The sequence below is a fragment of the Podarcis gaigeae genome, assembly GCF_964106915.1.
Source record: "Podarcis gaigeae genome assembly, chromosome: 14".
In the NCBI taxonomy this organism is placed as follows: domain Eukaryota; kingdom Metazoa; phylum Chordata; class Lepidosauria; order Squamata; family Lacertidae; genus Podarcis; species Podarcis gaigeae.
Genome location: NC_139690.1, coordinates 10,212,821 through 10,237,535, shown reverse-complemented (window position 1 = coordinate 10,237,535; position 24,715 = coordinate 10,212,821). Strand labels below are relative to the sequence as shown.

Here is a 24,715-nt window from a genome sequence, read left to right as displayed (position 1 = left end):
CTCATAAACCCTGGAGAACTACTGCCAGTCATTATAAACAGTACTGAGCTAGAAAGACGAATCGCCCAACGCTGTATAAGACAACCTCAGATATTCCAAAGGATAACAACCAACGTAGATGAGAACAGTCTCCACTTGCCCGAGGGCAACCTCTTTTCAACTTCTTGGCAGGCTTTTCATGGATGAAGAGCTGGATGTCTCCCCAACTCCCAGCCCAAACTTTTTGTTTTGTGATGGTAGGAGGCAAGCTTTTGGCGTACGTGTCTAGCAGGTGTGGGGAACTTCTGGCCCTCCAGGTGTTGACGTGCAGCTCCCATCATCCCTGACCATTCGTCCATGCTTGATGGGGCTCTTGGGAATTGTTGGCATCCGTCTGTCTCAATAGACAATGGAGTGCACCTCCAGGAGTGAAGTCAGACCACTGCATAAGCAGAACCAAAGTGACCTCCCTGGGGCGCAAGCCTGGGCAGTGTGTCTGGAGGTCATCAGGTCATAAGGCCCCTGGTACGGTCCAAAGAAAAGCAGAGTAATGCGTTTGGCACCAGCTTTGCTGCAGCAGTTGCCAGAAGGAGGCATTCAAGGCGCCATCCAACCACCTTAGAAGTTCCACTCTGGATATGAGTATGGTTTACTCCTTTGCCTTCTCTCACAAGGCAGCAGAGGTTTGGGGTCAGGGTTATCCTTCTCCTAGATAGTCTTGGAAAGGTAGCCTATCTATAATCCAGGATATCCAGGCGTCTTAACCATTCTGTTGTTGTTCTATAGAGATCCTAGCAGTGGGCAGCTCCCATGTCAGAACTTCCTTTTGGCAAAATGCCTTCTTGGTATCTGTCCACACATTTAGTAGGAGATTTTTGAATGTGCTCTAATTATCTGATCTCTCTTGATAAATTACATTCCAGAATAATAAGGTAATCTTGTTGGCATTCCAGCCAGAGATTGAAATAAGTTCCTTTTATATCCCTGGGAGGTGTGTGTAAGTGTGTAAGCAAAATTCTATAATCTTACGGTTAAAACCACCCCCCGTTCCTGCTGCATGTCAGAGCATCTCATGGAGCCAGACTGATGCTTCTTGATCCCCCTCTCTCTCTCTCTCTCTCTCTCTCTCTCTCTCTCTCTCTCCCCCTCTCCCCCCACCCACCTGCCCCTCTGCATAGGTCTGCTTCAAGTACTTCTGTCGCTCCTGCTGGCACTGGAAACATTCCATTGAGATGTTGCATCACCACCGCCCACTGATGCGCAACCAGAAGAACAGAGACTCCAGCTAGAGCAGAGGTGGGGGCACCAGGAGCCACTGCAGTCGCTGCAGGAGGAAGTTCTCCTGTTCACCCGCCACCGGAAAAGAGCCCGGAGATGTTTGCCGGTGCCACACCCAGGCTTGGGGTGCCCGTCGGAAGGACTAACGGGGAATCTTGCCTTCACGTTTGCACTTGCTGGTCTTTATTTGTTTCTGCACTAATGCACAGTGAATTTTTTTTTGTCGAGGGTTTGTTTGGGGATTTTTTCAGAGGGGAGGGCCCCTCAAATGATTCTGCAGTTCCCAGACTTTGGTTCCTTGTTGCTGCTGAGAAGCGCCAAGGACCATGTGTTGAGAAGGTGTTTAATGCAGATGCCTTCGCCTCGGTTTCTTATTTATCAAGGGCCCTTTTTTATCTTCCTTGCAATACTGATGGTAATAATGCAGGTCTCATTGGCTCAGTTTTTTTGCAGTTGCCATACAGTGCCTTTCCATTCATTTAACCCCCCCATCTGAACGGAATACACAGATTGTTCAGCTGGAGTTTTTTACTGTAACAACAAGGAGACTTTGTTCTTCACTTAAACCAAATCATATTTCATATTTTACGCTCCAGGATTTTTACCAGTTCCTTTTTACACTCTTGAAATGGTTTTTAAGTCGTTTGAGACTAGATTTTTTTTTCTTTCCTGGCAGCTTTTAACATCATTGCAACTTGTGTCTGGGAGCTGTTCAAGTTTAAAAAAAAAAAAATGAAGTTTACCAGTTGTGAATAGCAGTATTTGCAACCCAGAAGGATAGGATTTTTGGATTTTGAAACTGGACCGGATAAACGGAACTTCGAGCTGCTGTATATAGTTCGTTGCACTTTAAGTTGCACTAAGGGGGCTTGATAAAGGTTTTTAATCACAAAGTTCCAAGACTTCAATTTTCTTTTTATAACTGAGCTGGTTTAAAGGGCTGTGTTTTTCTGTTCTGAGGAAACAAGAGGGTACCCTTAAGGAATGTAGTCGAGCCAGCAGCACAGCCCATAGATCGTGCTGGGAGTTGAAGTTTTGATTTTGTTTTATTATTTCCCCTCTTTTGGAAGCTGTGTGCCAAAGAACCAGTGTACTAAGTTCTCCCTTCTTCCTGCTGAGCTGATGTTGCATATTCCAGCTGCTCTTTGTGGGGTTTTGTGAAGCAGTATGTGAAGTCTCTACCTCATTGTAGTATATGCAGGCAAGACTGCACTCTCCTACAGATGCGTGGAGTAAGCTGTGATGTTCTTGGCACATAATAAACACGTTGCAGCAAATCCTCAGGTGCCCTTTTTTTCCTTTGAGGGTGTGTGTGTGAGAGAGAGAGAATGTGTGTGTCTTGGAAGCTTCCAAACAGTCTTTTAAACAAAACAAAACGAGCCACATTTTTTTCCTTTTGCATTTTTGATACAGAGAAACGTGACATTGATAGTGGAAGGGACACTTGTTCTCCAGCCCAGCTTGAGGGTTTCCCACAGACTTCTGGCTGGTCACTGTGAGAACAGGATGCTAAGAACATAAAAGCCTGCTATATCATCATCAACCTTTATTACGGTCCAGAGACCCCAACAAATCGATACAAAGCAATACACAATTCATACAGCCTACCTCCAGGTTAAACAAGCATTTTGTTCAGAATATAGGGATCATTGGTTCTTGCAACCACCGATAAAAACTTTGCCACTGCTAATGTTCTAGCATTTGTCCGGTCTTCTAATAGGAACCTGACATAGTGAGCCTCTGATTTTCCCGGGAAAGGTACCAGCAAGGGTAATATCAGTTCAGCCCTGGCTTGCTTATATTTTGCACAGTGCAACAAAATATGTTTTATGAAATCGATGTCTTGAGCACACGAGCAAAGTCTGCCCTGGTAGGGAACTCCTCTCAACCTGCCACCCAACACTGCAGAAGGAAAGACGTTTAGTCTGGCTTTGGTGAAAAGCCTTCGATAATTTGGTACTGTCAGGTTTTTAATGTAAGATGTTAAAGACATGCCCATATTGTACTCCTACTGCCAGCGGACTACAGACTGCGTGTGATCGAGATCGCAAGTCACTGTGTGCATTGTCCCATAATCTTAGCTTTAATGTCTTTAGGGTGCCTTCATAACCCAGGTAATACAGTTGGAGGGGGGGTGACAGACCAATAGAGGTGGCTTTTTTAGCCATGGTTTTCTGCCATTTGCTGACAAATTCCGCATTGGTCAGGTGTTGGTACACCCCTTCCCTAGTTCAAACACTGATAAACCGAGTGACTGCTATATCAGGCCAGTGACCGATCTTGTCCAGCATCTTGTTCTCACTGCGGCCAACCAGATGGCAAGCCCGCAAGCAGTGTTTGAGCACCCCTAAAGTGCCTTGCTGCATCCTCCTCACTGGAAATACACTACTTGGGATCTGTCTCATTTCATCATAACCTCCCAGGTGGTCCCTACAGTAGTTGGAGTAATCACACCAGGTTGTTGGGGAGACCTTTAGCACTGTAATGCTGTAATGAGCTGGACTTTCTGTTGGCAAAGATCCTTTCTGAGGCTTATGAGCAATCGAGTCCCATTCAGCACAAGGTCCTCTCCAATGTTAATTGAATGCTTCCTGTTGGTTAGTAGTGCTCATTTTATTGCCTCCTGTTGTGCGTCATCGTGGGATTCCTGATGCAAAATATTGTAATTCGAGTGGTCCCCCGAATGCCCTTTCATTACACTGTCAGTTTATATAGGAGGATTATTTTTTAAAAAAATACACCCCCCCCCCACCCACACACCTTTGTAGGAAAATAGCATTTTCTTTCATTTCATTTGAATGGCTTCCCCCCCCTCTTCCTGCCACAGAAACTCCTACTGTAAATTAAAGGAAAGTGTTCAGGGAGCCATTCAGAAGCACTACTGCAGTAATCCCACTACCATACTCAGCAAGAAGCAATGCATTGTACAACAGGAAATCTAAAATGCACAAGAGCTGCCATGCCTCTGTAGTGCTTCACCCCCAAACGATTTGGCAACAGCATCATCCGAGTTCTCAAATGGAAACTTGAAAGTAAACAAAGGCTGGCAATTCTAGAGGAAAGGGCTAGTACAAAAGCAACCAGAATCTATTTACACGCGGGTGGGTGCACTGAAGCAGCCTCTGCCTTTTCTGGCCTACGTTCCCTTTCAAAGGCTTGCATTGTTCCCTGTGGATTATTAGACCAGCCAAGGCATCAAGTTTCCACCCGAGTTGCATGTGAATAATGGATGAAGCCCAGGAACGCTCCATGGTGATGACACCTGGCTTTGCAGCATCACCCTGGGAGAGGCTGCCGGCGGACCCTGCAGAGGAAGCCAACTGTCACGTCCCCTGTGTCAGAAGCCTGCTCTGTGTGGTGGTGACTGACCATTGGCTACTTCCCTGGCATCCTTGCTCTTATGAAAACAGACCTTCATTCTGTAAAACCGTTCTCTCTAAAGCAGCATTGAACCACTTTAAACAGGCATGGCTTCCTGCAAAGGATTCTGGGAACTACATTTGGTTGAACTGAGCATTGTTAGGAGACCCCCATTGCTCTCCGGAAACTACAGTTCCCAGAATTCCCTGGGAAGAGGGTTTGATTGTTAAGCCAGTCTGGGAGTTGTATGTCTGTGAGGAGAACAGGACAGCCTTACTCTCTTGGTACTGTTAAACTACAGTTCTCAGGATTCTTTGGGTGAAACCATGACTGTTTAACGCTTCAAAATTATAGTACAGGTGGAACTTTCATCTGAGTGTTGCCATTACAGAATACAATAGGGAGGAAGAAGGTTGGGGCAAAAATTGGAATTGGTTGACAGGGCCTATCGTCGGTCAGGTGGACAAGGCAATATAATTTCCATAGCAGCAAAGGCTCAAATTATGTATTGGCTCAAATCCTAGTTTCATATATAGCTCTTGTCTCTCAGCACATCAAAGAAACAGATGAGACGTTAAGATAAGTGAAGAGAGTGATTGTCTGCCATTTGCATTTGGCAAATAAACAACTCTCATCCCAGACAAAAGTTAAGTTAATTTTAATCCGTGTTCTCTGGGGCCAGGCATACATAAAAAGAGCATTTAAAAAGAGTGGCTTTGCTCAGAACAAGGTGGACAATTTTTAATTTATACAGTTTTAGTAGGGTTTTGTAATATAAAGAAAACAAAGCCATCATCCTAATGCTACTGTTTCATGACATCCTAATTGCTGGCTGCCATGTCAGGATGTGATGGAAGTGTGATCCCATTTCTGCTTCTGGAGACTACTTAAGAACAGAAGCTGTTTTTCAGGTGAATATAGTGCATCAAAAGCTGTCGGCAATGTACAAACTGAAGCATATCCAGCTGGCGTTCAGCACAGTCCCAGTGTGCAGCAGCTGTGAAAACGGTGAATTCCATGCTGGGAATCGTTAGGGGGGGGGATTGAAAATAAAACTCTCGTAATGTTGCTGTGCAAATCTGGTGTTGACCCCATTTTGAATACTGTGTACAATCCTAGTCACCTCACTTCAAAAAATATTGTAGAGTTGGGAGTATGTTCTGTTAAGGAAAATTCTGTAATTTCCGTAACAGTTCAGAAAGGGGTAGCCAAAATAAGAGTGGAGTAACCCCCCTACGAAGAAAAGCGGTAGCACTTGGGGCCTAGTATTGTTATTACTACTACTATGACTATTATTTATTAAATTTGTATACAGCCCTTCCTCCATAGATGTCAGGGCAGTTCACAGCATAAAAATGCAATATAGAAATGCAATATACATAATTAAAAAAACCAAAACAATTTCCTCCTCTCCCAACCCCATCCCACAAACACATTTAAAAGGATATATGATGTTAGCCAAAAGCCTGGTTGAAGAGGAATGTTTTTGCCTGGCACTTAAAGGTCTATAATGAAGGCACCAGAGGAACCTACCTGGGGAGAGAGCATTCCACAAACGGAGCCACTGCAGAGAAGGCCGGGTCTCATGTTGCCACCGTCCAGACCTCATGGAGGAGGCACACAAAGAAGGGCCTCGCATGGTGATTGGGGGTCTGGGTCAGTTTATATCTGGAGGGGCAGTCCTTTAAGTATTGCAGGCAGTCCTGAGCCATTTAAGGCTTTAAGATGTTAAAACCACCACATGTAACTGGGCCCGGAAGCAAATTGGCAGCTAGTCCAGTCAGGCCGGGATGAATGTAATATGCTCAACATCTTGCCCCGGTGAGCAGCCTGGCTGCCGAATTCTGCACCAGCTGAAGTTTCCAAATCATCTTCAGAGGCAGCCCCACGTATAACATTTTGAGAAAAAGCAAGCAAGAGTTGGCATGATGGAAGTTCATAAATTCTGCATAGCATAGGGAAAGTGGATAGAGAAAAGTTTTTGTCTCAAAACACTGGTACCTGTGGACAGCAAATGCACCTGAACGTTGGAAGTTAAACTATGGAAGTCGCTCCCACTGATGGACACCAACTTGGACGGCCTTTAAATAGGATTAGACTAATTCCTCTAGCATAAGGCTAGCTATGAAGACTGTTGGGCCTACATGGTTGTGGGGAGTAATGCTTCTCAGTACAAGTTGATGGAAACCCCAGGAGGAGAGACAGCTCTTGTCCTCCGGTTCTGCTTGTGGGTTGCCAACAGACATCTAGCTGGCCAAACCTCTGTGCACTTTAGAACCAGATAGCTTCATTCAAGGAATTCAAATGCTAAGGCAATGAAACACAGTATAAGAAAGAAATTAAAATCAACGTTCTTGTTTAAAGGGGACATGCCCCGGACCACCTGAACAAAGCTTGTGGACCAAGCCACCAGCTTGACTCGTCACAAGGCCTATGAAAAGGATGGCATGCTCTGTTTTCAGCTGAGGGTTGTGCAGGTGCCATTTGAAGCATCAACTATCCCAGAGAAGAGGTGGAGGTTAGGACCCAGTGGAGCTGCCTGCCTCTTTCCCAGCTGGGTCACTCCAGCCATTTGTCTTCAGTGCTGTCTTCAGTGCTGTCAGCAAGTTATACAGAGCTTTGTGTGAGGCATGTACCGAGCCTACCAGCCTCTCCTACCAGCAACCAACAGGTACCTGCAGGAGAAATGGGACAAAGCCAGTTATCAGGAGCACTGCAGGAAGGTACACTATAGACTACAAAAGGGATGTTGTTGGGGTGTCTTATTACAGCTGGCATATTCCTCACTTGTACCCCCCAAAGCAAACTGTAGGGAGTGGGGTGGATTGGTGGGCAGGTGCACAGGTAAAGACTTTTAAGGAAGAGAACCTGTGGGCACTTGAGATGCTGTTAAGACTACACCTCCCATCATCCCTGAACATTGGCCATACTCACTGGGGGGTTGACAGGAGGTGGTGTCCAACAACATATGGAGAGCCATCTTTTTTAGAGGATACTTTACAGCAGGTGTAAATGTAGAAGAGACATCTCTCTCCTCCCCTTGCAGGAAGGGATGTCTCTTGGAAGATAGAGCTCTCCATCAGCAGTATTTACAATAACTTCATTAAAATAAAATAATAAAGTAGTTGAAATCTGCTGCTCAGTTAATTGCGGATATGTTTTTGTTGTTTAGTTGTGTCCGCCTCTTCGTGACCCCATGGACCAGAGCACACCAGGCACTCCTGTCTTCCACTGCCTCCCGTAGTTTGGTCAGACTCATATTATAGCTTCAAGAACACTGTCCAACCATCTCGTCCTCTGTCATCCCCTTCTCCTTGTGCCCCCCATCTTTCCCAACATCAGGGTCTTTTCCAGGGAGTCTTCTCTTCTCATGAGGTGGCCAAAGTCTTGGAGCCTCAGCTTCAGGATCTGTCCTTCCAGTAAGCACTCAGGGCTGATTTCATTAATGGATAGGTTTGATCTTCTTGCAGTCCATGGGACTCTCAAGAGTCTCCTCCAGCACCATTCAAAAGCATCAATTCAAAAGCATCAATTCTTCGGCGATCAGCCTTCTTTATGGTCCCTTTATGGGGACATGTTTTTCTTGATAATAAAATTATTAAATGTTGCAGCCTTATCATTATGCTTTCTTCTGTTCCACTTCTCCTTTAGAAAGGTCAGAATGGCTTATATCACCAGACTCTCACCCTGGGTCTCAGAAAGCTGGAGTTGGATTAAAACAATTTCAAATGCCTTAAAAACATCTTCCAAGATGAGCTTTCCAAACTCCTGCAACTCTCCCAAGGAATGACTCAAAGGGTGACCTACTCCCCATGGCAGGGTGCAATTTAATAGCCCCAGAATGAGTCATTCATGGGTTTTGTTGCTGTTTGTACCTAAACGCTGCAGGAGAATCCCCAGCAGTTCCAAACAGGACTGGGAGAAGATTCCTGTTTGAAGCCATTCTCTGACAGTTTGAGTAATACCAATGTTCTAGTTACTTGGCATAACACAGCTTCCTGTCATCCTATCTTTGAGCCTGATTTGCTGACATGATAGATCTGGGATTCTTGTTAAAATATTTAATTGTAGCCATGTCTAGCTCTTGTGAGCTGTAACAATGCTGTCATCATATCTAAACTCACCGGTCAAAGAAATACAAGAAACAGTGTGAATCCAGATCATTAGCTTCAGATATTCCTGACACTCTCTCAACCTTGCAGGTGGAACTAGCAGTTCCTGTGATCAACACAAAAGCCCCACCTACACCTTTGCATCTCCAGGTGAATTTGAAGAAACTCCAGGTATTGTGGAATGGACTGAACTGGATGCTCAACGTGGGCTTGTTTATGCAGTCACAATCCAGAAGTTTATATCCAAGAGGGTTGGGGATATCCTGGGATAACTGCCCCTTGCATATGCAAACAAATAATTTAAAGATCTACCCGACATATACCCTTGATGGGGCAATCACAAATCATGGTATTAGTCTAATGAATGAAAGGTTGTCTTCTACACTCCAGAACTGAATGCAATTGCTGGCCTCACATATTTTTGGCTCAGCCAAACAAATCTCCAGATGGAAAATTAAATTGCCATCAGCCTCTCATTTGTGTGTTTTCAGCTGGAAAGAGAACGTCAAGAGGTTCGGGACCAAGAAAACCGCTCACATTCTGCCAAACTTTGGCGCATCAAGCAGTCGCCGGGACGCGTGGACAACTGGAACTTCTATTGCACTCACAGGTCTGTAAGCAGTGGGTTTAAATTAGGCATGGGCAACTAGTGGCCCTCAGACAAGTATTGTGGGTGGGTGGAGTGACAAGGAAGAGGGAATGGGGTGGGAGAGAGGAGGACGAGGATGAGGACAAGTCTTGCACACCTATAGCCCTGTCTCTGCCTACTATCAGCATGTGGTTCCCGGCAGGTCACCCATGAGAAAATGGAGTCCTTGACAAAAGAAAAAGTTTCCTGAACCCTGGTTTAAATAGTGACTAGGGCAGGTTCAGCAGAGAGGGATCCAAGTTCTAGTCTGATAGTGGTAGGGAAAATACAGTGGTACCTCGGGTTAAGAACTTAATTCGTTCTGGAGGTCCATTCGTAACCTGAAACTGTTCTTAACCTGAGGTACTATTTCTGGGTTAGCGGAGTCTGTAACTTGAAGTGTCTGTAACCCGAGGAACCCTTGTAATGCCAAAAGCAAACTAAGGCCCAGGGGCCGGATCCTGCCCAATTGCCTTCTCAATCTGGCCTGCGGACAGTCCAGGAATCAGCGTGTTTTTACATGAGTAGAATGTGTCCTTTTATTTAAGATGTATCTCTGGGTTATTTGTGGGGCATAGGAATTCATTCATATATATATTTCAAAATATAGTCCGACCCCCACACAAGGTCTGAGGGACAGTGAACCGGCCCCCTGCTGGAAAAGTTTGCTGACCCTTGGCCAAAGGCACCTCCTGACATCAGTAAGCTTTTTTCTAGCAAGGGGGTGGAGGCAAATGCCATCTGAATTCAGATCATTTGGGGCTGGCTGTGGCTCAAAGGGGGCCAGGACGCAATGCAAGAAACCTAGATCTAAAATAAAGGGTTTCAAGATGGAATGAGGAAGCTGTGGATCTCTGTACGCTTTTGGACTCCAACTCCCATCATCGCTGGCCATTGGCTATGTTGGCAGGGGCTGATGAGAGTTGGAGTCCTACAAGCTTTGGAGGTCCACAGCTCCTCCTTTCCTTCTTTAAAAGAGACCACTCCCTCCCCTGTGATCTGCTCTTCCCCGTACAGCTTGAATTGGGGGAAGCGGCAGCGCGATCTTGCACGCATCTACTGGGAGAACCAAGAGCTGGCAAAGCGTCTGGAAGGAAGGAGGTCAGAACTTGCTCAGGAACACTGGCAGCAAGACTGGCACAAGGAGCAGCTAATCCGCAGCAGCATTGCCTGCTACCCCCGGGAGACAGTGAGCTGCCAGGTAATAAGAGTTGGATTTGCACCAGTCGTGAAAAGTGGAAGGAGGAAAGTCCATCTACAGTCCCCTCCTTTTAATAGACACTAGCCTAGGGGCTGCCAACACACCCCTGTGCCCACCAATACTCATTTATTTATTTTTATTCTAACCCACACTTTCATAAAATATACCAAGGTGGCTTACAACATAAATGCAGGAAGATCAATAAATATCTGTAAAACACAATTGAAACAGCAATAGATTAAAAATAAAAAATACGTATTGTGAAGACCTGCCTCAAACAATTCAGCTTTAAAATAAGGCAGGGGCATTTCCTGCCTAACCTCTACAGGTAGCGAGTTTCACAGGGCAGGGGCTGCCATGCTAAAGGCTTGGTCCTTAGTGAAGGCCAACCGAAACTCAGGGTTGCGGTGAATCACCTGAATTGCCGCATCAGAGGATCCCAGTGATCAAGGTTGTATATTAGCGATGTAGATCTTGGATGTTCTCCCCCAACTCTTATGGCCAGCATGCTTTTTATTACTATAAATAACACATATCAGATTGAAATGGTTGCCCCACACCAGAATGTAAGATTAGAAGAAGGCCAATCTATTGTTTCAATTTCATTTTTAGTTCTATTTATGCTGGTCTGCGACCATCTTAAAATTTTCCTTGATTTGGTTTCTGCACCTCTGCATTAAAGGTAAAGGTAAAGGTACCCCTGCCCTTACGGGCCAGTCTTGACAGACTCTAGGGTTGTGCGCTCATCTCACTCTAGAGGCCGGGGGCCAGCGCCGTCCGCAGACACTTCCGGGTCACATGGCCAGTGTGACATTGCTGCTCTGGCGAGCCTGCATCAGCGCAGTACATGGAACGCCGTTTACCTTCCCGCTATAAAGCGGTACCTATTTATCTACTTGCACTTTTTAAAGGGTGCTTTCGAACTGCAAGGTGGGCAGGAGCTGGGACCGAAAGACAGGAGCTCACCCTGCCGCGGGGATTCGAACCGCCGATCATACGATCGGCAAGTCCTAGGCACTGTGGCTTTACCCACAGCGCCACCCGCGTCCACCCCTGCATTACTCCACTACAAACTAGGAGTTCACAATCGCAGAGACATGAATTTATGGTAAAATAAATAAATAAATGAAATAATTGTCCAGTAGCACCTTAGAGGACAATTATTTTATTTGGTTGTTTGTTTGTTTGTTTGTTTATAAAACTAGCCCACTGTGTTTCTGTCTCATCTGCACACCTAAGAAGTGCCTAACCATCAGCATTGTGTTTCCCAGGCAAGGAATGGGAGAAGGAGGCAGGCTTGTGAGAACAACCATATTCCCCTTTCGGCCTCTGGCAGGAGAAACCCCAGCATAAACCCCAGCAGGACCCGTGAACCTTTCAGCAGCAAGAATCACAGCAGAATGGGCAAGAGCTTTTGGGGAAGTGGGACTGAGTCCTCCCAAGAAGAGGAGATAACAACCGCCACATGCTCACCTTCCTCTTTGGGAAAAAGAGATGTGGCCGGGCAACTCACCAAAGAGACTTCTCTGCTGGCCAAGATTGCATCTGGAGGCTTCTGCCCCTGGCATGCTGATGGTTCCTTGGTCAGGACGGATTTGGCAGGGGAGGTTCTCTTGAAAAGCCCAGAGGTGAAGCAGTGATGATCAGCAGCAAACCTCGCACCTCTGTATGCTTAAGGGGGAACCTCGGACCTTTGGAGACCAGCCTGATGGCTGCTTCAGGGAACATGGAGAAGAAGGCAGCATTGTCATCCACTAAAAACATTTAACCTTGCTGCAGAAGGACTGGGAGGGCTCCCTCCTTTGAAGGGAAAGCCATCCTCTGGGTGTCAGTGCCTGTCGAGTGTCTATAAGCCACCACTTGGGAAATATCCTGAGTGGTGTTGCGGTACATCAGGTGAAGCACTGAGCAGATTCTCCATCTGCTCTGCAAAGCTTTGGCGAAATTCTTTGGCCAAGGTGCATGAAAGCAGCTCTGGCCTGTTGCTCAGTGACAGCTTTGCATCCAGAAGTTTCCCAGTTAAGTCCATGATATCTTCCATTGAAAGGTGATGGAAAAAACCCTTCTCTTACAATGACTCTGGAAAGCTTCTACAGGTCAGACTAAACAATACTTCACTAGATCAGAAAGTAGTGTGGCCAAATATAAAGCAGCTTCCATGTGCCTTCGTCAACCTCTGGCCTCCAGATATCAAATACAGCTGGACATATGAATGTGCCCAGCTCCTAATATCCGCTTCAGAGGCTCTTCTGTCTGTCAGCAATATAAATTAGGTTGGCTGATAGCAGGTCAGGGCCTTCTGGGTGGTGGTGCCTCTAGAGTTGTGTGGCATCCTTCCCAAGGATTCAGTCACGTCAACCTCTCTTGTAGTCTTTAGATGTGGAGTAAATACAGTGGTACTTCGGGTTAAGTACTTAATTCGTTCCAGAGGTCTGTACTTAACCTGAAACTGTTCTTAACCTGAAGCACCACTTTATCAAATGAGGTCTCCTGCTGCTGCTGTGCTGCCACAGCATGATTTCTGTTCTCATCCTGAAGCAAAGTTCTTAACCTGAAGCACTATTTCTGGGTTAGCAGAGTCTGTAACCTGAAGCGTATGTAACCCAAGGTACCACTGTACTTTTTTTCTCATCTTACATTGACTGTGTTTTACATTTTAATCATGCATGTTTGTGGTGGGTTTGTTTTTTCGTTTTGTTTTTTGGTGACTTTATTGTTATTGTGAGCCACCTTGGAAGAATTTTATTCTTAAAGATGGAATGGTTGATTGAATAAATAAAAAGTCTTATGGTTTAACATCGTTGCTACAGCCTATGGCTAAAAGAATCAAGTGGGGGAAAATAATTTACAAAAAATGTTTTGGACATCCACTGCCCAGCAGTAGGGTTAGAAGAACAACGGAACTCTTTTTGCCCTGAAAAAAGAAGCCTTTCTTTATTTTGTTTTAAATAAAATTTTATTTATTATTTCTTTGCTCCACAGAGCTCAAGGTTCTCCCTCCTCCAGACCCTCTTTCCCAGGTAGGTCCCTGATTTAGAGAAGCTGTCCCGGGTTATGATTTGATCCTGGAATGCCCCACTTTTCTTCAGAATGCCCGTATTTTCATTGGAGAAATGTTGGAGGGTATGCTCCTCATTTTATCTAGGTAGGCTAGGTAGTGACTGGCTGAAGATCATCCAGTGAGCTTTCTCTGTGAATGGGGATTTTAACCCTTTCCTTCCAGGTGCCAATCAAACACCCTAACCCCTATACCACACTAACATGTTTTAGTGGTGCTTTATAGAATTGTGCATATATATATAAAGATTTTGTGAATCTAAGTTTGACCTCATTGAGGGGCAGTATTTCAAAACGAGTAGAAAAAAAGCACTGTGTATTTGTGTGTGCACGCACACACACACACTGGTTTGAAATTGTTTTTAAAATATATTTTTAAAAACAAGAGTAACTGGGCTGATACTGATAAACCGAGTGACTAATTAACTGAATAAACTAATTGTCTCGTCAAGATTGTAAAGGGCCGCAGATTTTAGATTTTATTGCAAGGCTTTGAAATAACCCTGTACTCCTAAAACTGAAATTATGTTAGATGGGGATGATTTGCCACTCCCTCTCCCGCCCCCATTGGGCTCCTGTTCATTAAATGTCTCCTGACAACCAAATTGTCAGGACGTGGAGATTCATTCGGCAGTAAATCTATTAAGGGGCAGTTAAAACAGCACGGGGAGACGGGCAGCTCAAGACTGCAACTCCCACCAGCCCTAACAATTGTGCTAGCTGGGGCTGATGGGAGTTGTAGTTCATCTGCAGTCTTGGGCAGACCCATCCCTGAGGCAAGGCGAGGTAGCTGCCTCAGGTGGCAGGATCCACAGGAGCAGCATGATCCCGATGTGTATCTTTATCCCGCCCGCCCCCCGCTCCTGATGTAGATCTTCTTCAAGCACCCCTTCTTCCCTGGCAGCTGAGGGGAGCTATTTTAGGGTTCGCTTGAGGTGACAAAATGCCTTGGGCGGGCTCTGCCTGGAGTAAACTCATCCATTTGCCAGTGCCCACAGTAGTACGGTGTGTCTGGTTGGTGGTTCGAGCCCACCCAGGGACGGCTGTGGGCAGAATTCCTGCATTGCAGGGGGGTTGGACTAGATGACCCCGGGGTGTCCCATGATTCGATGATTAAGCGAGAAACGGACCTTTCTGGAGGGAATGCCAGCGCGGGAGAAAGGCGGGTTATAAATATCTTAAGTAATAAATGAAATCAGATAACAGCCAGCAATTTCAAGTCCCGCAACGCAAAGCGGGGATTTATTCTGAATGGATTCCTACCTCTTCAGTCACCTTCGTCCAATATGAGCCGGAAGTGAAGGTGTGCTGCAAAACGCCCCGACCCGCTCTCCCTCTATATCACCCCGGCTTGTAAAAAGCTCCCTCCGTGCCGCTAGGCGACGCTGAGGAGACGCGCGGCGTCGTTTTCCTTGGTTGGTCCTTCTAGCCCCCAGCGCTTTATAGCTCTCTTCCCGGCATGCTTTGCCCTCTTTTCGACCGGCCGCCGTCGACATGGTGAGCAGGAGGGCGGCGGAATCCGAAGCCATCCGCCGCCGGGGGGCCATTGGGAAGGGAATGCGGGGTGGAACTAGCACCGGCGGAGGGGGCTGCAGGTCGCCCGGTCGGTAGTCCAAGGGCTAAGCCCCCACTTCTTGTCCCTGCGGGCTGAACCCGACTTGGGGGGGTGGGGGGTGCCCTGTTTCTTCCGGTATAGAGATGGCTGCATTCCTTGAGTGAAGGCTCCAAGGCCGCAGTTAGGCCGGCCAGGCCTTGCATGCATTTGGGGGGGGGGGTTGCGGGGCGGCGGCTGGGAGATCCAGTGGGAGATCGGTTTCTGTCATGGCGGCGGAGGCGATCCGTGCAACCTTTTCGTAGGCCTCTGTTCACTCGCGATGGGAGAGAAAGGGAAAGAAGGATTGGGAAGGAGCCGAATATAGGGCGGCCGCCTTCCCTTTCCGGACCTTGGGGCGCCCTGATCCCCGAGTACCTGTCAGACGGTGAGAAATCCGGCAGAATCAAGTTTCCCTTTAGCGTGATGGGGCAGCATGTGTGTATATGTGTGCAGCAATGCATCTGCTTACCAGAGAAAGGTTCCAGAGGATTTTAGGCTTACGATACAGGTATAGGAGAAAAGGTGTCTGGAGTGTGTCTCTTAAATATGGTATTCTCACCTCAAGGCTTCCTCGACCTTAGCTGCCCGACCATTAAAAATGCTGTTGAAAAGTAGCTCACTCCGACTCTTGCCCTCCCCTTGCCAAAATGCCTAAGGTTTGTCCACACTTTCATTTGGATGTGACCCACCTGGATTTGTGGACAATTTAAGGCTGGGCAAGGACTTTCCTGCAGCTAGCTTGGGACCTTTTCCCTGCTGTGCCTGGGGGTAGTGGTGCTTTTTTATGTTTTCTGGCCATGCATGGGTAGTGCTGACCCTTTGCTCTATGAGTTACTGAAGTTTACCCCAAGTTTAGAAGCTTCTGTCTCACTCTTGCCAAACCATGGCCTAAGCAGTGACACAAGGCATAATGTTTGTATGTAGCACAGTGCAACGTATGCCACGTAAATAAGCTTCCCTTCTATTTAATAGAATAGAATTCTATTAAATGCAGTTGCATGAACTCCTGATAGAAGTTGTGTTTAAACATCAGTCAAAAAGTTGTGAATGTGAAGCCTTAGCATGTTCTTGTTAAGTCCCATCCTCTCCAGGTGTTTTGGATTGCAACTCCCATGAACTCTGGTGTTTGGCCATGCTGACTGGAGCTGATGGATGTTGTAGCCAAAAACATCTGAGAGTCCCAGTTTGGGAAAGACTGCCTCAAAGGGACTGTTTCTACCGATGTCACTTTTTCTGAACCCTTTTGAGATAAGGCTGCACATGTCTGCCACTTTGCCCCTGCTCCCTATTTGTTTCCAGTGCACCATGTTCTGGACCTGAGTGTGTTGATAGTAAGGCCATTGAGAGGGAAGCTGCCTGGGGATTCCTCCACTCTTTGCAGCAGAGCTGTTCTCAACCTGAGGGTCCCCAGATGTTGTTGGACTACAACTCCCATCATCCCTGAGCTCTGGCCTTGCTAGCTAGGGGTGATGGGAGTTGTAGTCCAACAACATATGGGGACCCACAGGTTGAGAAAGGCTCCTACAGAAAAGGCTAGGCTGAAGATTTTAAGCTCCTTGCAAAATTTATTGTGTAGTCATTCTGTTGTTCTGTTGCATCTTGCTTTCTCTCCCCCCCCCCCTTTTGACTCTCCCAGGGACGAGTGCGCACAAAGACGGTGAAAAAGGCCGCCCGGGTCATAATTGAAAAATACTATACCCGTCTTGGGAATGACTTCCACACAAACAAGCGAGTATGTGAGGAGATCGCCATCATCCCTAGCAAAAAGCTGCGCAATAAAGTTGCTGGGTAGGTTGTTTGGTTCTGATCTGCTAGCACATGCTAGGAGACACGATGGAAATATTACAACCAACTGCTCTGGGGAGGTTCCAGTGAGCTAGACACCTTTCTTAACAACTTGCATCGAAAGTGACTTTGGTCTTGTTTGTGGCCTGGTCATTGATAGTGCAGGAAGAGAATTCTTGATAGCATTTCCCGTGTTTGGAGGGTTAATTCTCATCCCTATCAAACCCTGAGCTTCTCAGACACTCCTGTGGGCTTCTCCTTAATTAGCCAGAAGGTTAGAACGGGTGGAAGATTATTTCTTGTGTGTGTCTTCAGTTTTTCCTTAATGGGACTTGAGAGAATCACAGTCAAACTTAATCAGACACCCCTCTCTTTGCAGGTATGTTACCCATTTGATGAAACGCATTCAAAGAGGACCAGTTAGGGGCATCTCCATCAAACTGCAGGAAGAGGAAAGAGAAAGAAGAGACAACTATGTCCCTGAGGTAGGTTTTGAAAGCTCACATGAGTTACTTGTGGTGCATAGATTCTCAACTCTTCAGATAGCAAGGAATCTATTGCCTCTCCTTTTTTTGCATGCTTTGAGAAGTTGCATGTATTATTTTGACATTCTTGGTCCAGCACACTTGGCGTACTGTACGTGTTTGCTAAGAAATGCAGCATTCACCTGGGTGGCCTTACTGCTGATTCAACTTCTATCTCCCGGTGATGTAACAATGAACAAACCAGGTCACAGGTGACGTTGTTAGACATATATTACACTGCAACTTTGAAACAGACATGAATATAATGCTAAAAGCCAGTTAGGAATCCCTCAAAAGGGTGAGGGACACTAGGATGGCATACTTGGATCTGAAACTAGCATTGCATATTGTTATTGACTTGGTCCTTGAGAACTGGACAGATTTAGGTAAGAGTATAGAACCTAGTCTAATAAAGGCTGTCTGTAATCTTATGTAGCACTTAGAAAGTTCCTACCATTTTCTAACTGCTGTACTTACATTAGTAGCTGAGACAATCCCTGTCCACAGGTCCATAGTTAATACAAATGTTACATAAGGAACGGAGAGGGAAGAGGAAAGCAAGCCTCAGAACAGTTGCTTCTTCATTGGCAAATAAATGGGAGTAAGTTGACCTCCCCTTGCTATGATCTTTCTGGAAGGCAAGGGATGCAGCCGTCTAGTTGGCCCTAGATCACCTGGCTACTGGCAGAGGCTAGAATGTGCTTCTCCTCAGCTCTGTAGCCTCAGGTAACTAGCAGGTGGAATAGCATGGAAGCTTGAGCTATGGCACTCAGCAGCTTGTGTCCAGTAGCTAGGATATGCTGTGCTTGTTCACTGACATGGAGAAGGACTGACAGACCTGCATCGAAAGTGATTGTGGCCTGTTGCTTGTGGCCAGATCATTGATACTGCAGGCAGAGAATTCCTGAAAGCATTTCCCGTGTTTGGGGGGCTTCTTTCCATCCCTTCCAAACCCTGAGCTTTTCAGACATTTTTTGTGTGTGCTTAATGCAGTAGTGTGGTGTTCACTGCTTGAGACTTCTCAAATGCTGTGTGGTTTTTTAAATGCCTCTTAGTAATAAGGGGTAGTTTTGCTGGACTCTATCTACCTGTGTCATGACAAAAACCTTATTCCTGATTTTCAAAACTAGTGGCTGGTAATCTCTTTGCAGAGAAGTATCAGCAAAACAGCTTAGGTACACAACCTCTCAGTAAAACACTCCATTTCTTTTCTAATAACTTTCAATGTCAGTGTCTTTTCTGCTTGTAGCCGAATTCTAGGCCAGAACCCTAGTTGACTAGGACCGAATACAGGCTTCCATTTCACTTTTGTTTACGCATTACCCATCTGATTGATGTGGATTTTCACTTAAGCTGCATAGGAGGAATGGACTAGTTTCTCCCTTGCCCTGCATTGGCATTGGTTGGCTTTCTTATGAGTGTTTGTAGGAACAAGAAAAAGGGCTTTTTGTTCATTCACAACTTGCCTTTTCACAGTTTAAAGTAGCATATTTATTGATTCTATTGAGAGTAGCCAATACAAGCAATACAGTGGTGCCTCGCAAGATGAATGCCTCACAAGACGAAAAACTCGCTAGACGAAAGAGTTTTCCGTTTTTGAGGTGCTTCACAAGACGAATTTCCCTATGGGCTTGCTTCGCAAGACGAAAACGTCTTGCCGCTAATAGCCTCTAAGCCGCTAATAGCCGTGCTTCGCAAGACGAAAAAATTCGCTAGACGAAAAAACTCGCAAAACGAATTAATTTGTACAATACAAGCCTTGTTAAAAATGTAGCACGAAGACGTATTATGAGATGTTTACCATTGTTCTGGCTAAAAAAGCAAGATCCAAGAAGCCTGTATTCTACAGACCTTTGGTACTTTTGGAATGAAGACTGGGGTCACTTCCTGGGGACTTGGTGTTGTTTCTGATGGATTATCCACCTAGTTAGGATACCACTGGTATGACTTCTAGGATGCAGTTGGGAAAGTGAAGTGTGAGGAGTGTCTGGTGCATGTTTCCTGCCCAGTAATTTGCTTCCATGTACTGAAGATTGCTGTTCTCACACTGGCTCCTCTGTTTATGTAACATCACATTTCAAATGTGTCATTGCCTGATGTTTCTAATTAGTATTTTGGTAAATATAAGCCTAGATTATTAAACCTTGAGCAGTTGTCATGGGTGATCCTTGTGTATGCTTGGTAGACCAAGAATCTGGGTATTTAATGGAGCAATAGAAATAGCCCTTCTGGTTACTTTGATGAACTATGAAATACTTTCCCAGTCGCCATACTCTGGGGTGTGTCTGTGTGTGTTGGCCAAGTGCTGTCTCCTGTCACTTCTCTTTCCTGATCTGTTCTTAGAGCTCTGTAGCTGCTGGTGATAATAGGCTTTTGTCAAGAAGATTCTCCTTTTAGGCATTTGCATTTTCTTCTGAAAGTTGCAGAAGATAGTGCAAGGCAGCCCAAACCTTGAAGTTTTGTCTGTAGCTCCATCTAATTTGGTACTACTGGCATGTTATGCATGAATGTGTCTGCTTACAACCTTTGTTGGTGTCACAATGCACTTAATGGTAACTGTACATAGGTGGAGGGAAATTGTCATATATATGTTACAATCCTAAAATGTGTTCCCTTAGTTAAGGGATTAGTGTGACTGATGGCCACAGAATGAAAACTTTTGACTGTAAAGTTGGGAGATGATTGTACAGAGCCCATTCCCATACCAGAGAAATCCACTCCAGTGTCATAATATTTGTGGACTGGTGTATACTTTGATATTGCTATTGGCACACTATTTGGGGATGCTCCTCCTCCATTTTTTCTTTTAAGCCGGTCATTAGTAGTGGCTGCAAGCGGACTACGGAACCATTGTGTGGTATAATGTTTGCATCACATACATGTGCTGTGTTGTCCTGGTGTTAATTGTGTTTATAGTCTGTTGACCACTATATAAACCAAATCTAACCTCTACCTCTTTTCCCATCAGGTCTCTGCCCTGGATCAGGAGATCATTGAAGTGGACCCTGATACCAAGGAGATGTTGAAGCTCCTGGTGAGTGGGGCAAGGGGATTGGCACAGCTCCCAATAGGAACTGCTCTTCTAACGGTCAGCTAGCTACTTCTTGAGAATCACTGTCAATGCAGTGTTGTCTCTGTGTGCATTTTTTTTAGTACCAAGAGTCACGCTGCCAGGCAGCAGTATTCAAAGTACTCTTGGAGGCATTTTTCTTGAATGCTGCAGTGTTAAATGGTCATTGGATCTTGTTGGCTAAGCCAGACAGCTTGGGGGATCATTATTGTGTTCTCCGCAAATACAAAGTGCTGTTATTTATTGTGTCAGTTTTGTACATCTTTTAAGTTAGTCTCAAAAGTTAAATGACATTATTCCTTCAGCTAGTCAGAATGAGGGAATGCCCTCTTCATTTATCAACATTAAAATCTGTTTGGTGTGTCTTTGCTAAGTGTTCCCTGTTCTGTATTTCTTCCAGGACTTCGGCAGCCTATCCAACCTGCAGGTCACACAGCCTACTGTAGGGATGAACTTCAAAACCCCAAGAGGCGCCATCTGAAGCCATTGCCGAATTTTCACTTTTAAAATAAATATATAGAAACAAAGCTGTGACTTGTGTTCTTGTGCGTCACATTTGCATCATCTAAGTTTGATACAATACTGTGTGGAGTGGCTCTGCTGTGGACATTCTTAACCCAGGCCAAGATCTGGCTTACGGGGGCCCATGAGAAGGGTTTTCATGCACAAACTAAGCACACTGTTGTGCTGTATGTAGCTGGATTGACTATGAGGGGCATTTAGGAAGGTGAATGTGCAATGTCACTTGAAAAATGCTTCCCCCTTAAAGTAGTGGAGGATCAGATCAGAGATTATTACATACCCAGAACAGTGGTATGTGGTGTGTCCCATTCTGTGAGAGAAACCGAGAACCCAGTTTTGTGTCACAGAAAAAAGCCAAAAAGTGTTCTACAGTGTCAAAACAGACGAGGCCCATTGGTGCCACTGGACTTGGCAGCTAAATCTTGGAGGCTTTATGTAACATAAGAACTACTTTGATAGAGGAAGCGTAAAAGGTTCACAAGCTGGTCAGTCAAGACATGTCTCAGTTGCTTTTGTCTTGGACCAGTGGTAAACCTTGTGGGAGGCAATTTCCTGTGTTCATTGTAGCTTTGCCATATGGATGTGTTGATTGTACCAGTGATGGGGGGCTTTTGATTCTCCAGATGTTGGATTCAAATTCCCATCAGCTCCAGCATGCACGATCCAAAGGACGATGGAACAGAATTATGTAAGGCCAGTGGTAGGCTGCTTTGTGAATGCTCACATTAAAAGGCAAAATATTATATGTAACTCAATAAATATTTGGAGAACTGCAGCTTGGGGGGGGGGTAGAAAATTAATTTATGTTTTGCATGGACAATGCTCGGAGAGTTACCTTAAAAGCCTTCACTGGTCAGGATCTTCTCCCAAGTGATTTATTGAAAAAACTAAGAAGACAAATCAAGCATCTGAGATGGAATAAAGAATACAAGCAGATAGGACACAGGTGGCGCTGTGGTTTAAACCACTGTGCTGCTTGGACTTGCCGATCGGAAGGTTGGTGGCTCAAGACCCCACGATGGAGTGAGCTCCCGTTGTTTGGTCCCAGCTCCTGCCAACCTATAATAAAAATATAAGAATACAGGCAGATGACACACTTGAAGATGAGATTACAGTGGTATCTGGTTACAAACACTTTGGGTTATGAACTCCGCTAACCCGGAAGTAGGTGCTCCGAGTTGCAAACTTTGCCCCAGGATGAGAATGGAAATAGTGCGTTGGCGGCAGTGGGAGGCCCCGTTAGCAAAAGTGTGCCTCAGGCTAAGAACAGACCTCCGGAACAAATTAAGTTCGTAACCCAAGGTGCCACTGTATTGACTAGATTGGTAAAAATACAGTTAGAATATGAATAATTTTCAAGTTTTCAGCTCTATACAGATCTGTATTTTTATATATGTTACATGTAAATAATCCTTAACTGATAAAATCTGTCCCATTCCCCCTGGACAGAAGTTCACACTTGCCTGTCGCTTGTTCACTGATCTCCCATAATTCCCAACCTTTCCTACTATACTTCTGATGTTTTAACATTTTGTGTTGGTGTCTAATCACTGTTAGCTCCCATGGCATTTTTTGTTATATGGAACAGTGGAATATAAATGTTTTAGGAAATAAAAATAGCCCTGCTAATCTTGTAAACTGATATGATCATCTACCAGGGAAAGCAAGAGGGAGATTTACCAGGAATGGCCACGATCCCACTGTTCTTCATCATTTGCATCTGCAATCTCTCTGCTAAGAACCCAAGCATAGCCTGTTTCTGCTTAGTGAAATAAATACACCAGCCTCTGCAAAGGTCAACAGACTGAAACAAAGGAAAAGGTTCCCTTCTCATAGAAAACATGAAAGTCATAAAGGTAAGGGACCCCTGGACTGTTAAGTCCAGTCAAAGGCGATGGGGTGCAGCCCTCATCTCGCTTTTCAGACTGAGGGAGCTGATGTTTGTCCACAGACAGCTTTCTGGGTCACGTAGCCAGCATGACTAAACCGCTTCTGGCGCAATGGGACACTGACGAGTGCCAGAGTGCAGGGAAACACTGTTTACCTTCTCGCCGCAGTGGTACCTATTTAGCTACTTGCACTGGTGTACTTTTGAATTGCTAGGTTGGCAGAAGCTGGGACAGAGCTATGGGAGCTCACTCTGTCATCAAGCCTGAGAGGCTCTGTGGTTTAGATCACAGCGCCACCCGCATCCCACTTATGTAATAGGACAATCCAAAAAGCTGGTGTGTAGGAGCAGTTTCCTCTCCAAGAAGAGACACCAATCTGTTTCAAGGAAAATATGCTTGTTGTTTGTTGCAAAGATGATTCTTGTTGCTACCAAAGCCTGAAAAGCCCAAGACATTATTCTGTTAAGTGAGGTGCATCAGGACACAAATGCTTGCCCCAAGCAAATGTGGAGCACTCCAGCTAGCAACCAGGGAAGGAAGAGGGAGTGACTGTCAGGTGAGGTGGGGGGATTCCTTTAGCTGTGGGCCATGGATGATTTGCCAACCTGCTGTCCTCCAGATGTTTGTTTGTTTTTAGCTAAAGTGGTGCTTCAGGTTAAGAACAGTTTCAGGTTAAGAATGGACCTCCAGAACAAATTAAGTTCTTAACCTGAGGTACCACTGTACCATATTTCCTCTGCCTCCTTAATCCCCCTTGCCTGAGAACAGGTAAGCAGAGAGCAATCAGGAGAAGTTGCAGAAGGGATCCCTCTCCTATGTATATGAACCTCCCTTGTATTAAATGTCATTGTTTGCCCAGATGCTCTGCACTGACGGATGTATGATGGGCATCCCGATGGTATTACCAAATGCTAACGTTTTGTGTAAACTGTGTTTGGAACTATGTAAAACTTCCTAAATCCTCACGGGTATCACCCCTTCACCTGCCTGAGTCACAGTAACCCCACCTTAAAGGTAAAGGGACCCCTGACCATTAGGTCCAGTCGTGACCGACTCTGGGGTCGTGGCGCTCATTTCGCTTTATTGGCCAAGGGAGCCGGCATACAGCTTCCGGGTCATGTGGCCAGCATGACTAAGCCGCTTCTGGCGAACCAGAGCAGCGCATAGAAACACCGTTTACCTTCCCGCTAGAGTGATACCTATTTATCTACTTGGACTTTGATGTGCTTTCGAACTGCTAGGTGTGATGAATTTCTGACTGTGTGTGGAGCGGATTTTCCTCCTTCTCCATGCCAAAATGCAAACCCTTAAACAAGATGTTTCTTCTTCGTTCGGGGTCTCTCTTGCCTCCTGGCAAGGAGGGGAGGGAACTCTGTTGCAACAGAAAAATAAAGATCTGCCTTGCTTTCACTGCATCTTGCCTCCATCATTCATCTCTGACCCATTATGGACTTGGGGGGCTCAGTCCCTTGAGGAGTTAGGCAGCAAAAGCCAACCACCTCTATTTTTCCTATATCACTTTGAAGTCACTTTTGCACGAGATGGAGGAGGGGGGATTAATCGCCCCACCACCAACCGCCCTACCCCGTCCTGTCTTTTGCGCTGCCAGCTTCCTCCTTGCAAACCAAGAGAGGCGGAGGAGCAACCATCTTGCGCCGCGCACGCTGCATAGTGGCAGGGGGGAAAGGGAGCGCGCTCGCTCGCTTCCTGCCTGTG

At 45.7% G+C, this 24,715-nt stretch overlaps 3 protein-coding genes across 20 annotated transcripts in view; all 3 read left to right on the top strand.

Annotated features, from left to right (window-relative positions):
* CPEB1 (cytoplasmic polyadenylation element binding protein 1) overlaps nt 1-2,534 on the top strand; it is a 47,811-nt gene extending 45,277 nt beyond the window's left edge. For all 18 annotated transcript variants that reach the window (XM_083712692.1, XM_083712702.1, XM_083712705.1 and 15 more), the window contains one exon: nt 1,158-2,534. In XM_083712692.1, coding sequence (XP_083568818.1) covers nt 1,158-1,268 — 111 coding nt within the window. In that variant the 3' untranslated portion in view covers nt 1,269-2,534. The remainder of the gene's footprint in view (nt 1-1,157) is intronic.
* Nucleotides 2,535-7,141: 4,607 nt separating this feature from the next.
* On the top strand, nt 7,142-12,896 carry LOC310831744 (uncharacterized protein). Its single transcript, XM_083712912.1, has 5 exons — nt 7,142-7,340; nt 8,820-8,900; nt 9,221-9,339; nt 10,375-10,558; nt 11,830-12,896. Exons 1-5 carry the CDS (start codon nt 7,248-7,250, stop codon nt 12,196-12,198), a joined length of 846 nt encoding a protein of 281 aa, XP_083569038.1. The 5' UTR covers nt 7,142-7,247; the 3' UTR covers nt 12,199-12,896.
* Nucleotides 12,897-14,972: 2,076 nt separating this feature from the next.
* Nucleotides 14,973-21,115, top strand: RPS17 (ribosomal protein S17). Its single transcript, XM_083712968.1, has 5 exons — nt 14,973-15,112; nt 16,846-16,997; nt 17,374-17,479; nt 20,487-20,552; nt 20,989-21,115. The coding sequence occupies exons 1-5, from the start codon at nt 15,110-15,112 to the stop codon at nt 21,067-21,069; spliced, it is 408 nt and encodes a 135-aa protein (XP_083569094.1). The 5' UTR covers nt 14,973-15,109; the 3' UTR covers nt 21,070-21,115.
* The last annotated feature ends 3,600 nt before the right edge of the window (nt 21,116-24,715 follow it).

Excerpts from the sequence above, each read along its gene's own strand:
- LOC310831744 (XM_083712912.1), top strand. The coding sequence starts at position 7,248 with ATGTACCGAGCCTACCAGCCTCTCCTACCAGCAACCAACAGGTACCTG. Across the intron at positions 9,340-10,374 it reads AACTTCTATTGCACTCACAG|CTTGAATTGGGGGAAGCGGC; the intron begins GTCTGTAAGCAG and ends TTCCCCGTACAG. Across the intron at positions 10,559-11,829 it reads GGGAGACAGTGAGCTGCCAG|GCAAGGAATGGGAGAAGGAG; the intron begins GTAATAAGAGTT and ends TGTGTTTCCCAG.
- RPS17 (XM_083712968.1), top strand. Across the intron at positions 17,480-20,486 it reads GAGACAACTATGTCCCTGAG|GTCTCTGCCCTGGATCAGGA; the intron begins GTAGGTTTTGAA and ends TTTTCCCATCAG. Across the intron at positions 20,553-20,988 it reads AGGAGATGTTGAAGCTCCTG|GACTTCGGCAGCCTATCCAA; the intron begins GTGAGTGGGGCA and ends TATTTCTTCCAG.